We start from the raw sequence: 12,660 nt of genomic DNA, 5'->3' as shown, positions 1-12,660 counted from the left end.
TTATAATTTTAGAAATTGAAAAAAATATTATTCATCATCTTCTTTAGCCTCAATTACTTGGTTGAAAATTCTATTGGTTTTTAGGGTAATTTTAATTGAACATGTTGGCCAACTTGGTTGGTGAAAAATATTTTTAAAATATATTTTATGAAATTTATTAAATTTTATTGTAGTTTTTTTTTATTATAATAATATTAAATATTAAAAATTATAGTAAACATTAATTTTACTTATTTTATCTTTAAAAATTAATTTATTACAGAATTTTTTTTAACACACTATAGTACTATATTATAATATATATAGTATTTAAATTATATGAATTAAATATCTTTATTTATTATAATTTTTAATTCATAATTCTTCTTAACATTTTTTTTTTTTTTTTGCTTATATTTTAATTATAAATATTGAATCGTATAAATTAAGCATAATTGTAATGTGTAATAAAAAAAGACGCCATAAGTAAACTAACTGCGCCTTCTTGCGGAGCATCATAGAAATAAAATCAGCTGACCCTGTCTTCCTAGCGTCAAATACGTATTTATAAATAGTGTGGCGTACTAGTTCATTGGTGGTTGAAATTGTTTTTTAATCGCCATAAATTAAAATGGTTGATATAAAGAGTAATGTAAGTTTTGCGTGTCAACGATGTCTACAACCTCTCAGATTAGATCCAAGTTTTTATCATCTGGGAGAACATACTTTAGCTGAACTTTCACGTAGGTAATTTCTATTTCGAAATATACAATTTTATGAGATTCGTTACTTATTTAAATTTAAATTTAAAAAGTAAAATGAAAGTAATATCTTTTTCTCTTAATTATATTTTTTAATTATATCATTCTGTGAGTTTTTGATAACCCATAATTTATTTATATTTTAAAAACGTATTTTTACGATATATATATATAGATATATATATAATAATTATTCTATTCTACGGATTTATATAAATTATGTTTTATAATATATTTTATATAAAAATTCATAATATAAATTATAATAATAATAGTTCCCATCCAACAACAAGTGATGGGTGAATTAGAGCCTCAAACTGGAAGTATGGAACATTTAGTACCTCCATTTAAATTAACTGAATCTGCAAATGGAACTAATGGATTCATGTTAGTTGGTGATTCTGGGGAAACAGAAAGTTTGAGTCATCATTTAAAGGTATTATACATATATATTTGTTCATTTTTGCACTTATTATATATTTATTTATTTATATATTCATTATCATTATTATTATTATTTATATAGTTTTTTATTTATTAATTTATATAAAATATCAATGTGCTTTTTTTATTTAAGGTACGGGCAACATTGTTTGATATTCTCAGTAGCAGTAGTTCTGCTGATCATCCACTCTGTGATGAATGTACAGATAGTCTTTTATTACTAATGGATCAACAATTAAGAATGACTGAAGGAGAATGGTCAGATTATAATGAATATTTAAAGAAATTAGAGATAGAACAACAACATCAAGGTCATGAAGATATAGAAATGGAAACTCTTACCAAAGAATTGCAAGATGTGAAATCAGAAGAAGAAAGAATGATAAGTGAATTAGAGGCATTGAGAAAAGAAGAAATTGCAACTAGAAATGCTATAGCTCAACAAGAAAGAGAAAGGGAAAGATTACAAAGCGAAGAAGAAAGATATTGGAAGGAATATTCAAAACACAAAAGAGATCTCATATTGGCAGAAGATGAATACCGTAGGTAATAATAACATGTTGTATTAATTTATATTCTTTATTATTCATTTTCATTAATAGTAATTATTTAATTAGTTTGGAATGTCAATTGGCTTATGCTGCTTCACAACTAGAAAGATTGAAGAAAACAAACGTTTTCAATGCTACATTTCATATATGGCATTCAGGACATTTTGGAACTATAAATTCATTCCGGTTAGGCAGATTACCAAGTGCACCAGTAGATTGGAGTGAAATAAATGCTGCTTGGGGACAAACAACTTTATTGTTAACAGCCCTTGCTAGAAAAATGAATCTCACATTTAAACGTTTTCGTCTAGTGCCATTTGGTAATCATAGTTATATCGAAGCTTTAGATCAGCACAGAGAACTTCCATTGTACGGAAGTGGAGGATTCAAATTTTTATGGGATACAAAGTTTGATGCAGCAATGGTAGCATTTCTTGATTGTTTACAACAATTCAAGGAACAGGTAGAAAAAGGAGACAGTGGATTCTGTCTTCCATATAGAATGGATCGTGGAAAAATAGAAGATTCTGCAACAGGAAATTCTTATTCTATTAAGTAATTATAATTGTTAATTATTTATTAATTATTTATTAATCTTTAAATACACATAATATATATTTCCTGTTTTAGAATTCAATTTAATTCAGAAGAGCAATGGACTAAAGCATTGAAATTTTTGTTAACTAATTTAAAATGGGGTCTTGCTTGGGTTAGCTCCCAATTTACAAAAGATGAGACTGAACATTAATTTTATGCTAGTTTATAGAGATTCATCCTTCTTGTCTTAATCATCTCTTTTACATTCTCTTATGTACATACACATTATTTGTAAATAAATCAGTTAAAGGATAATGCTTTTATTTAAAATATGATCAATGTTTAATTTGAACAAGTTTAAAAGATATTAAAAGTTATTAAGAACAATATTCAGATTTATTAGCTAAAAACCAGCTTATACCATATAGTAAACATGGTGGACTTTGTACTTCTTCAGAATTGATGTATTCTTTTACTTCTGGAATGCTTAATTCCACTATTTCGATCAGTTCTCCTTCAGCTGCAGAACCCCCTCCTTTAATTTGAGGAATTATTACTCGAGGACAAGAAACAAAATTTCTTTGAAAATATTTTGTTGAATATTATGAATTTATTTAGAACTATATCATCTTTTATGAAATATATTATTTTAATCGTGAAACAATCTTAAAAATTTATATTTATAATATTAGCTTACCAGGGTGAGTATGCATTTCATCTGTAACTTCCACATAGAAAAGTGTCTGCTTGCAGACCAAAGTGGAAACATACCTACAATCAATCCATAACAAAATAAATAACTAAACATGATAAATTATAAATATATTTATTCTTATCTTTTTTAGTAAGACACATTTTACAGAGGAATAGAAGCAGAAAGAGAAAAAACACATATAATTTAAAAAAAACAAGATGACACATGCACTTGCAAACTACACTATTCACTAACATTTCACTCATTATTTCATTTAATATCATAAGAAAAAACATTAAACAACTTTTTAATGTATAACGTAATAATACTTTATTTTAGTATTTTAATAAATTATTAGTTTGCCATTGACACACCTGCAAGTAATGATATATTTAAAGGCTTCCGATGGTGCTTCATATCCGCATTCTTCTCGTAATTCATCTTTTGCAATCTCGACAAGTGGTTTGTTCTTATCCACGATACCGGCGCAAAGTTCCAAGGTTAAACCCAATGATGGTGGATATTGTTTAAGATCTACCGAGCCATATTTCTCCGGTATAAATGTATAAAAATATGCTGGACGATATTGACGAACAAATACGAGTTTTTTTCGGCTGACGTTGAAAATAATTATATTGACACCATCATGTGCTTTTACCACATCCCAATCTTTATGTTCGCCATTTTGTTTATAATATATCCTAACCGGTCTGATCCATGGTGAATTTGACGGACATTTTGCTATACGCAATTCTTGCACATCGAGCATTTTTTTTCTTATACTTTCATTTTGCTTTTCTTGTGTCTTGATATCCATTTTTTACGTACTGTAAAACCTTTGATATTTCACTCGATTCAATAGTTTAACTCCAGTCGGTAACGTTTCGATGGACATGCGCAACAAATACATGTAGATGCCGCGCTCAACACTAAATCGAAACGCGCAGTCTCAAATATGTATCAGAAATTATGTTTATTCAAAAATCATTTCACTATATGTTATCAAATGATATCAATATTTCTATTAATATTTTAAAAAATCTGTGTTATCAAATGATATCAATATTTCTATTAATATTTCTATTAATATTTTAATGTTTTATATCGAAATCATATAGCAATTGTATTATAATTTTCCTGATTCCAAGTATTCTATTCGGTGTCTTTATTTTTTAACAAAAGTCTTAGACTCTTTCTTTAATTTTTTTTCCCTTCTCACACCTCTTCTGCTCTTTTTCTTAAACTCTTCCGCTTTAAACGCATCTATAATTTCCTGTTGACGAACTTGAGTATCAACATGAACGACATCAGGTTTTTTGCGATACCTGGTAACCGCCGCGGGAGGAGAGAATTCGATCTCCATATCGGATGCCGTCGAACTAGTCGCATCTGTATCATCGTCTTTGTTCTTTACGATCTTAAATTGAAGCGGTTTCATCGGTGTAGACAAAGTTGGCTCAGTACTCGTTTCTTGTTTAATAGGATACATCGTTACGTAATAAGTGCCATCTTTCCTATGGATATGCAAAGTCGGTGGAGCTTCTGGTCCTTCTTCTTCTCCTTCCATCTTCGTTTGTTTCTGCATCGATTGATAACTTATAGTTCTTCCTGTTCTGGGTCGTCTCATAGGGCTCTTTTGCCGCGAAGGTAAAGATCTCGCTCGTTCCATTATTTTTACTCCTTTTCGATCGATCTTTCCACGTTCGATCTTTCCACGATCGATCCTTCCACGATCAATCTTTCCCTTAGGTTTTACACGCTCTTTTTCCTCGAGCTCCGGTTTTCCTTTCTCATACTCCAGTTCTTCCATGGTAAGCTCTTTCGCATCTTGCAACATTTCGTACAAATAACGACCAATAGCGCCCGGTCTCCAACCGATTCGCGGTTTCAATTTTCCCGCCGTGGCCATCGTGTTCCACAACCAACCCATGTTAGCGGGAACTCTCATAGGTATATCGATACAATCTCTGTGGCCAAAATTGATACCAGGATAAAAATCGCCAACGAAGTAAACGTAACGCGTTACTCGTCTGCTAATCGGAATCGACGAATGCGGGGCAACGGTGCGATCTCCACCGGGCCCCAAGACTTTTCCTCTTTTATCACGACCCATCGTTTTACCACCGCCTACTTGTTGACGACTAGTTATAAGCGACATGTCTTTTTGAACGTCGGACGTCTCATACTTGGATTTTCCGAAACGTTTCAAAGAAGCGTATTTAACCTCTTTCTTCGATTTATGCTTAGATTTCGAGGCAGGGCTACGCTTTTTGTCCGTCCGCACCTTGGCGGAGACATGAGTGCTACTCAAGATCACGCTAGTATTATCCGCAGGCTTTTTTCTCCTCGATTTGCATCTCGGTTCACCGCAAGGACCCACCTCCGCTTCAATCACAGCAGACGACGTGGCTTCGATCTCCTTCTGTTTCTCTGATTTCTCCTCTTTCTTGTCCTCCTTCTTCCTGTGTTTGAATGTAGGTGCGACTGTTAAACCTCCCTCCGGTAAAACAGGTATTGCCTCGCGGACGATTCCCAACCGTGGCGACACAGTGACTGGTCGGGGAGCCGTAGGCGTGTAAGAGGCGAGATGAGCACGAATATCTTCGGGGGGTTTGCCTGGAATGCTACACGGTGCCGTACAAGTAGGAGCTGTCGGTGTTGTCGGTGTTGCTTGTATACCCTTCTTCTTTGGTGCCGGCCGTTCCTGTACGGGCATATAATCTTTGTCGATGTCTCTGCCGAAATACGGGCTCTCGGATGGATCCATTAAGCCGAGTCCTGGCAATCCTGGCACTTTTCCAATAGAATCCACGAAATCTTGAGCATCTTTGAATGCCCTGATCAAACAATCTATCCCCATGCAAGGCGATTTCATACACTTGGCGGCTCCTCTAGGCCACTTGGTATCTTTTCCAGGACAAATGCAAGTAGGTGTCGCCCCGGTCGTTGTCGGACGAGGCACGCAAGCGTCGAAAATGGCCACCACGTCGTTATCCTTGGACAATGATTTTCGCAGCGGTACCGAAACAGGCGAACCGGAACAGCTGCAACTGCTCATATCTTTATCCTCACCCCCACCTCCTTCCAATCGAATTTCATTATTTTTTTCGCCGTACAAACCGTAGTCGTTGTCGTAATTGTTCCATCTAAGGCTAGTCGGATCGAGATATATCTGCTCTACGTCTCCACCACCTTTCAGCCTAGTCGGATTACAACACGTGTGATTTTGTTCGATCGGAAAGTGTAAAGCGTTCATGCAATAAGTGTTAAATCGATTTTCCTTGGTAGATTCTATGTTGGGAATTTTCATGTTGTAGGAAGATTCCAGCTGCTTTAATTTGTACAAAGCGGACAGGCTGTTGTTCACGCAGTAAGTATCGATCAACGGATCCTCGCGTTTCTTCTCTTCGTTGAACAATATGTCAGGATTTCTCAATTTTATGCAGCAAGGATAAGTGCAGCCCGAAGGGCATATCATAGGATGCTTGGAACGATCTTTGGGCTGGCAACAGCACGTCGGCTCGTCCGGATAAGCTTTGTATATCAATTCTCGATACTTGGGATCGTTGAGCTTTTCGGCCATGGTCAGAGTCTTGAACGCGGGATCCTCGATCGGGATGCGCAGAGGTGAGTCTGGTCGTTTCAGTATCGGTTTGTGCGGATCTTCGTCTTTCGGGTCTTCTTCATCCTTTAAACTTTCTGGATAAATATACGGACACAGAAACTTTTGTAACGGCGAATCCTCCAGCATAAAGGATTTCCCAGCGAGAGAAAATTGTTCGACGATGGAGCTTCCGAAGCATGATAATTTTAGAATTACGGTTATGCTACCAGATTCTTTCCCGCTATAATCGATCAGATCGAAGGTATCTTTTACCACGCACGGCTTAGACGAATCGTTGGATTTCTTTTGATTATCTGCAATTTGTTTACACATACAGGGGGGCAAAGATATTTTCGTCGTTCCCAAAAAATCACTCTTCTGCGGGCAATTGACATCTTTGTGATACACATCCATGTATAGCGGTGACCATCTCAAAGCCCTGATAAGGCAGCTGGGCGTTTTGGAAAATAAACACGATTTTCCATATTTAGAGTTTACGATTGATTTTTCATTATTCTGACTATCATTAACTTGTGGGACGCTTATCTCACATTCCGGCAAATCGATGAATCTTACGTGAACGATTAAATTTTCAACATTGATATCCGGTACTTGAGGATTTAAAGTCACTTTATCGATCAATATCTCGAGCATGTAAAGCTGTTCTCCCTTGGATTTCACGGTTCTCCTTTTCTGAGCCATTTTACGTTTTTTTGTCCCGCCAGTGTTGCACAAGAATTTAGAAAGAAAAATCGTAAACCGCAAAAAAAGCGGGAACTTTTGGTAAGATTTTTACCCGTAACGCGCCATTAATTTTGTAATCGTTTTACGGCCAATAAATGTACGAACCTAACCACGTCAATCGTTTAATTTAATGTGTCTTTTATGATCACCATGGTAACCTGTATTAACAGAACTCCTATACCGGATGATCATTTTCTATTTCCATGATGAAACCGCGAATCATCTGCCGCGTCCCCTCCCCCTCCCCCTCCCCTTCCCCTTCCTTTCCTTCTTTTTCTTCGTCGGTTCTTCCTTCACCTTTCCCTTCATCTCGTCCACCGTGGTTTTCTCCAGAAATTCCGTGACCTCCTTGGCCTCGCCTTCCGGATAATAACTGGGCGGAAGCAGACGCCTGACACAGAACTCCCTTTCCTGCCCGTTATTCCTGAACGTGAAGAATTTGGGGTGAAGCTCGTAGTGGGTCATGATCGATCGGCCCAAACACGACAGTCGCATTTCCATCTCCAAAGTTCCCGACGGATTCTCGCCAGGATCCAACAGATTGAAACTACCTTTCACCATAAACGGTTTCGGCAGATTCTGGGGATCGTTCAGGGCCATCGCCACTTGGTCGCACATGCAGCCGGGCAACGTTATCTCGGTCTCGGCCATGGGGTACGAGTCTCCGACGCGAAACACGCCGACCTTTATATTCTGCGATTGCAATTCCGTTACCAGATCCTTCGGTTGTTTTATAAACAGGCAACTTCTGCCCACCATGAAATAGAAGATGCCGTCCTCGGTCGGCGGCGGTGGTTTCACCGAATAAAACTCGTCCCTCGTGATTTCGAACACCGAGAAGTCGAGAAACTGAACCTTCACCGCTATCGGATAATCGCCGAGATCTTTGATCTTGCTCTTCGTCAGTGTCAACTTGTGGATCAGTATTTCGATTATGTAGATCTGCTCGTTGCGACCACCGAAGCAGGACATCTCGAATAAAATCGATAGTAGTTCGGTGAAGTGCTATTGAGATTTGTGGGAGGAGTGGGAAAGTGGTTGAAGTGGTGGTTGATCGGTGAGAAGGGAAATACTCGATGTGGAAAATTACTCGGAATTTTTAGAGAGAGGTTCGGTTTACCAATGGAAAGTGACAGATCGAGTGTGTAACAATCGAATCACGCGAGCACGATAATTGCACAATAATTGACAACTTTAGTTAATTTAACCTTATCAATTTTATCTCCGTTCCCCCGGATTCTCACAGATTCGCCGATATCCCCGACGGGCATCCACGGGATATAATAATTCGTTACGACGAATTCCTCGAATGGGAATCCAAACACCAAAGATTCTCTTCCTGTATCTCGGTTCCGTGTTTATAGATATTCCCGTCATCGATCCACCGGGTAAAAATCTCGTCCACGGCACAGTCACGTACACGGCATCATCCATCCGCGTATATACGCGACCGTGCAGCGTCTCTAATTCCATTGCCAGTTATTACTTAGCTCCCACAGTGGTGTACGCTTAATCTTGGCGCCGTAAACATCCTGCCAGAACCGTTACGAAAATCCCAAGGAAACCCCTCGACCCGTCCCTTTTTTCCCCGCTATCCCGCGCGATAATCCCGCTACCCGGGTGTCATTTATCCGAAACACCGGGGGGATATAATCTCAGGTAGCTTCTCTTCACCTTTACCTCCATTCTTAGTCGGTCCGTGACTAATCGCCTCCTATTAGCGAGCAGGGCTCATTGTCTGCGCCCCAGCACGACCTCCAGCCATCCAGGAACACCGATAATTCCCGTTCGAGCGTCTTCACAAGTGAGCCTTGGAAACAATTCCGCGATTTCTCCCCCGAAACCGGCCACCGTTTAGCCCACGCTCGAACACACCGCGCGCGCGTCCAAGTATGCGCTAATTGGTACGCGCGCGCATACACACGCACGCACGCACGCACGTTAGAGGCTCGAATCGTAACGGAGGAAAGAGAGGCGGTGGAAGGGGAACAGGTTAAAGGGAGAGAAGTTGAGGGAAGAGACGACTTGGAAGCCGAGCGTCCAGAAGAGTAAAATTCCGGGCCGGGCGACACGGCGGCTCGTTAAAATGCTTGTGGGGTTTGGGGCGCCCAGGTAATTGGCGATTAGCGATTAAAACGAACGGCCGTCTCTTTCGTTCCCGTTCGTTTGGTCCGCCGTTTCGGGATCACCATCCTCCTCGCCTTCTTTTTCGTCGCCGCCCTTTTCTTCGCCGTAACGTGCTCGTATAAACCGCCTTTTATCGGTTCACCTTTCGAAACAGAGAGGAATAGAAGAGGGGAGCAAGGTTTCGCGTAGATTGGCCGATTTTATCTTCTACCTGGCAGCGATGACACTCGGCCGTGGCCGTTTTTGAAGATTCTCTCTTCTCTCCGGCGGAGACGAGTGGAATGGCGTCCTTAATCGTGCGACCCGAGCCGACGATCATCACTTTCCGGACGAGACTCGGAGCCATTTCTTGCCCCACCTTCGCCTGGGAATCCGCGCGTACGGGATCCGGACGACCGGAAATAAATAAACCGGGTGGACGCTAATTTGATCGTATTTAGCCCCGAGAGGAGGCTCGTTAAGCCGAAAATTCGTTATCCGATATATTCTTCGCTTTTAATTACGTTCTACGCGCGATCGCGGTTATTAATTCCCTTGCTGCCCTTTTAGAACGGGAAAGTTAAAGTTCTTATTTCGGGTTCGAGTATCGGTACGGCTTTCTTAAACGCCATTTATTTTTAATATCGATGTGTACGCGTTAAGAAAAGGATTATATTCGGAAGATATATAAATTCCAGTTAATTGGCGAGGTAAAAAACGAATTTTATAAAATCGCTTCGATAATACAGGATGATAAAGTCTTGTTCAAGATTGCACAAGACGGCCATTTTTTCACCTCGTAATCTTAAATGAGATACGATCTCGGAAAGTAGCTCGATAACACGATCCAACTGTTACAAAATATACGAATCTTTTCAATAAAATCTATAAAATTGGAATAATTACAGATCGTTCCTTCAACGTTTCGATTTAAATTTCTCACCGTGCACGCACACCGGACGTAGACGGAATAAAGAAATTACGCGCAATCGTTGTCCTTGTTACAGTATTAACTCCCGTTAAATGGTGGCGGAAACCGGAGGACGAGCACGCCTGTTATTTATCCAAGATCCTCTCTTTGTTCGCGGCTCGTCGGTATCGACGATCGGAATTATACGGTGAAAACGACGAGGGCCGAGTGAAATTAAATGCCGCGCGACCGTTTAAGGATCGACCATTGTGATTTCCGATTTTTTCCACGGTAGCGGCCGGTCGAAGTCGGCCAGGTTAATTTGCCTTCCCGCCGATGACCGTTATTTCGGTATTGCTTGAAAGTGGTTACCCTTGTCCGGATCGGGATTAGTCATCGAGCCGATCCGCGATCACCGTGTACACGTGAATGAGTCAACATCATCCTCCAGTCTCTCTCCGAGCTCTTCGACCCGAATATTCTGCGAAAATTCTTCTTCGTTTAATAATCTTACGAATATCATCAACCGATATTTGGAGTAATATAACATTGCGTTACCAATTTCACGTCGTTCAATCTGAATGATCTTTTCGATAATTATAGTTTTCAAAAAAAAATTTTTTTTTTCGAAACATTTCTACGTTCTGAATCGGAAACGTGATTCGACCGTGATGAATTACCATCTATAACGATCTTTCATTTCTATAAAGCGTCTAGTAGATATATCTGAATACACCGTCTACGCTGTTAAAAAAAGTTATTTTATCAAGTTATTTATTTAAATTTCTCAACATGGCATACGCAACTTTCCCTTGTTTCATTTCGACTTGGTCCTTAACGGTCACGAGCATTTCCGTTTAAATACCTGTTCACATACGTTTATCCGATTTACGATCCGTCAAAGCATCGTTTCCTCCGCGATATTCCAAGGCACGTTCATTTATTCAACATCCAGAGGGACGTGTGGCCTCGAAACGAGCCGGTGAAACCTTGATAGCGCGCGAAACAATCCCACGACATTATTTCCTGCAGAGCTCCTCGTTTCGAGTTGTTCTCGAGTAGCTGCGCGCGCGCGCGAACAGCCCGCCGCTTCTACGTACTTGTTACAGTGCTCGCCGTGGAACACTGTTCCAACTGGCGGGTTCATCGGCAATTTGAATAATTCTCTCTCGAAAGGAACGGTTTCTCATCTCGAATTCGCCTAACGTCCGATGTTTTTGTTGCACCGGCCGGCTCGCTCGCTATTTACCTCGGAATGCGAGTGCTTCTGCTCCACGCCACTTCGTAAATGCTCCATTCCCACGGGGAAAAGTCTTCGAATCACCTCCTGCTTCTATCGTTCGATTTCCGTTTTCCAGGTAAAACCTCCATTCATACCGTGTCCACCCCATTAAAATCCGATGGACGTTTTACTTTCCACGCGTGGCGTCGTTGAATTGATTCCGAGCGTTTTATCCGAGCGTTTGCATCTACGAATAAGAGAGATACGAGATAGCGATGAAATGTTATGGGTGATCGGTGTCATAGATATACCCAATTTATGTCACGTCTTTGAATTCGTGTGAAAATCGGCTCGGAGAATATTTTTTTATCTTGTTAATCGTTAAATTTTTCTTTCTTCTTTCGACCACCGCGAGAAGGGGCTTAATAGAACTCTTTTCCGAGTTATTTCGAGAGAGACAAGAGAGGGAAAGGGGAGAAAAGAATACAAGACAACAGAAGCAGACTATCTACTCTGTGGATCTCTGGCGATCGGAATATCGCGTGCAAACTCCTCGAGGGAGTCTCGCCGGTTAGATCGATCCGGTACGCTCGTCCTCAGCGTGAAGAGCGCGAGGCTCTCTCTTCTCGCGAAACCGGGGAGACCCTCGTCTTCGATTTTCGATGATCTAGATCTGGGTAGCACCAGGAAGCCGGGGCCGAAGGCAAAATTACCGGTGCCTGTGGAAGGAGGCCTCGTTCGCTCGGCTCGAGAGGTCAGAGGGCGATAGCGGTACCTTCTTCAGAGCCAAGGAAGGCCTCATCCTCCGGGTCCTACCACCTATCGTGCTAGTGTGCATTGCACGCTCCAGTACCAGCGTTCCCTCCATCTTCGTATACGTATACGTGCGCATGCAGATTCTTACGTGCACACAATGACAGCACACGTTCGAATGGAACACACGGATCCGCTCATAGAGCGGGAGAAAAGTGGTCGTGCAACGAATGCTAAAGGATGGCCGCCGCCGGCGGACCAACTCGAACAGAGGGCAAAGAGGAAGGCGAGAGAGGGAATGGAGATGGCGGGGAACAAGGAAGAATCAACCGGGAGGATATTAGAAAGCACTCTC

At 40.4% G+C, this 12,660-nt stretch overlaps 4 protein-coding genes across 5 annotated transcripts; 1 reads left to right on the top strand and 3 right to left on the bottom strand.

Moving 5' to 3' along the window:
- The first annotated feature begins 472 nt into the window (after positions 1 to 472).
- Positions 473 to 2,587, top strand: LOC107997679 (beclin-1-like protein). Of its 2 annotated transcripts, none has more exons than XM_017056441.3 (5): positions 473 to 722; positions 1,016 to 1,176; positions 1,318 to 1,730; positions 1,802 to 2,290; positions 2,366 to 2,587. In XM_017056441.3, the coding sequence occupies exons 1-5, from the start codon at positions 611 to 613 to the stop codon at positions 2,481 to 2,483; spliced, it is 1,293 nt and encodes a 430-aa protein (XP_016911930.2). In that variant the 5' UTR covers positions 473 to 610; the 3' UTR covers positions 2,484 to 2,587. The 2 variants fall into 2 exon arrangements, with proteins under 2 accessions (XP_016911930.2, XP_016911931.2); XM_017056442.3 differs by having other exon boundaries at positions 568 to 726.
- On the bottom strand, positions 2,577 to 3,892 carry LOC107997680 (uridine diphosphate glucose pyrophosphatase NUDT14). Its single transcript, XM_017056444.3, has 3 exons — positions 3,341 to 3,892; positions 2,970 to 3,043; positions 2,577 to 2,807 (listed from the first exon to the last, which is right to left on the bottom strand). The coding sequence occupies exons 1-3, from the start codon at positions 3,781 to 3,783 to the stop codon at positions 2,650 to 2,652; spliced, it is 675 nt and encodes a 224-aa protein (XP_016911933.1). The 5' UTR covers positions 3,784 to 3,892; the 3' UTR covers positions 2,577 to 2,649.
- Positions 3,893 to 3,999: 107 nt separating this feature from the next.
- On the bottom strand, positions 4,000 to 7,517 carry LOC107997601 (uncharacterized). Its single transcript, XM_017056299.3, has one exon. It carries the CDS (start codon positions 7,270 to 7,272, stop codon positions 4,132 to 4,134), a length of 3,141 nt encoding a protein of 1,046 aa, XP_016911788.1. The 5' UTR covers positions 7,273 to 7,517; the 3' UTR covers positions 4,000 to 4,131.
- Positions 7,518 to 7,533: 16 nt separating this feature from the next.
- On the bottom strand, positions 7,534 to 9,735 carry LOC107997569 (uncharacterized). Its single transcript, XM_017056259.3, has one exon. It carries the CDS (start codon positions 8,284 to 8,286, stop codon positions 7,534 to 7,536), a length of 753 nt encoding a protein of 250 aa, XP_016911748.1. The 5' UTR covers positions 8,287 to 9,735.
- Between the last annotated feature and the right edge of the window lie 2,925 nt (positions 9,736 to 12,660).

This window comes from Apis cerana, linkage group LG5, assembly GCF_029169275.1.
Source record: "Apis cerana isolate GH-2021 linkage group LG5, AcerK_1.0, whole genome shotgun sequence".
NCBI lineage: Eukaryota > Metazoa > Arthropoda > Insecta > Hymenoptera > Apidae > Apis > Apis cerana.
Note: the sequence above shows the minus strand (reverse complement) of the source record. Positions and strands in the feature narration are given on the sequence as shown.

Excerpts from the sequence above, each read along its gene's own strand:
- LOC107997680 (XM_017056444.3), bottom strand. The coding sequence starts at position 3,783 with ATGGATATCAAGACACAAGAAAAGCAAAATGAAAGTATAAGAAAAAAA. Across the intron at positions 3,044-3,340 it reads AAATATATCATTACTTGCAG|GTATGTTTCCACTTTGGTCT; the intron begins GTGTGTCAATGG and ends GATTGATTGTAG. Across the intron at positions 2,808-2,969 it reads TGAAATGCATACTCACCCTG|GAGGGGGTTCTGCAGCTGAA; the intron begins GTAAGCTAATAT and ends CTCAAATTAAAG.
- LOC107997569 (XM_017056259.3), bottom strand. The coding sequence starts at position 8,286 with ATGTCCTGCTTCGGTGGTCGCAACGAGCAGATCTACATAATCGAAATA.
- LOC107997679 (XM_017056441.3), top strand. The coding sequence starts at position 611 with ATGGTTGATATAAAGAGTAATGTAAGTTTTGCGTGTCAACGATGTCTA. Across the intron at positions 723-1,015 it reads TACTTTAGCTGAACTTTCAC|TTCCCATCCAACAACAAGTG; the intron begins GTAGGTAATTTC and ends TAATAATAATAG. Across the intron at positions 1,731-1,801 it reads GCAGAAGATGAATACCGTAG|TTTGGAATGTCAATTGGCTT; the intron begins GTAATAATAACA and ends TTATTTAATTAG.
- LOC107997601 (XM_017056299.3), bottom strand. The coding sequence starts at position 7,272 with ATGGCTCAGAAAAGGAGAACCGTGAAATCCAAGGGAGAACAGCTTTAC.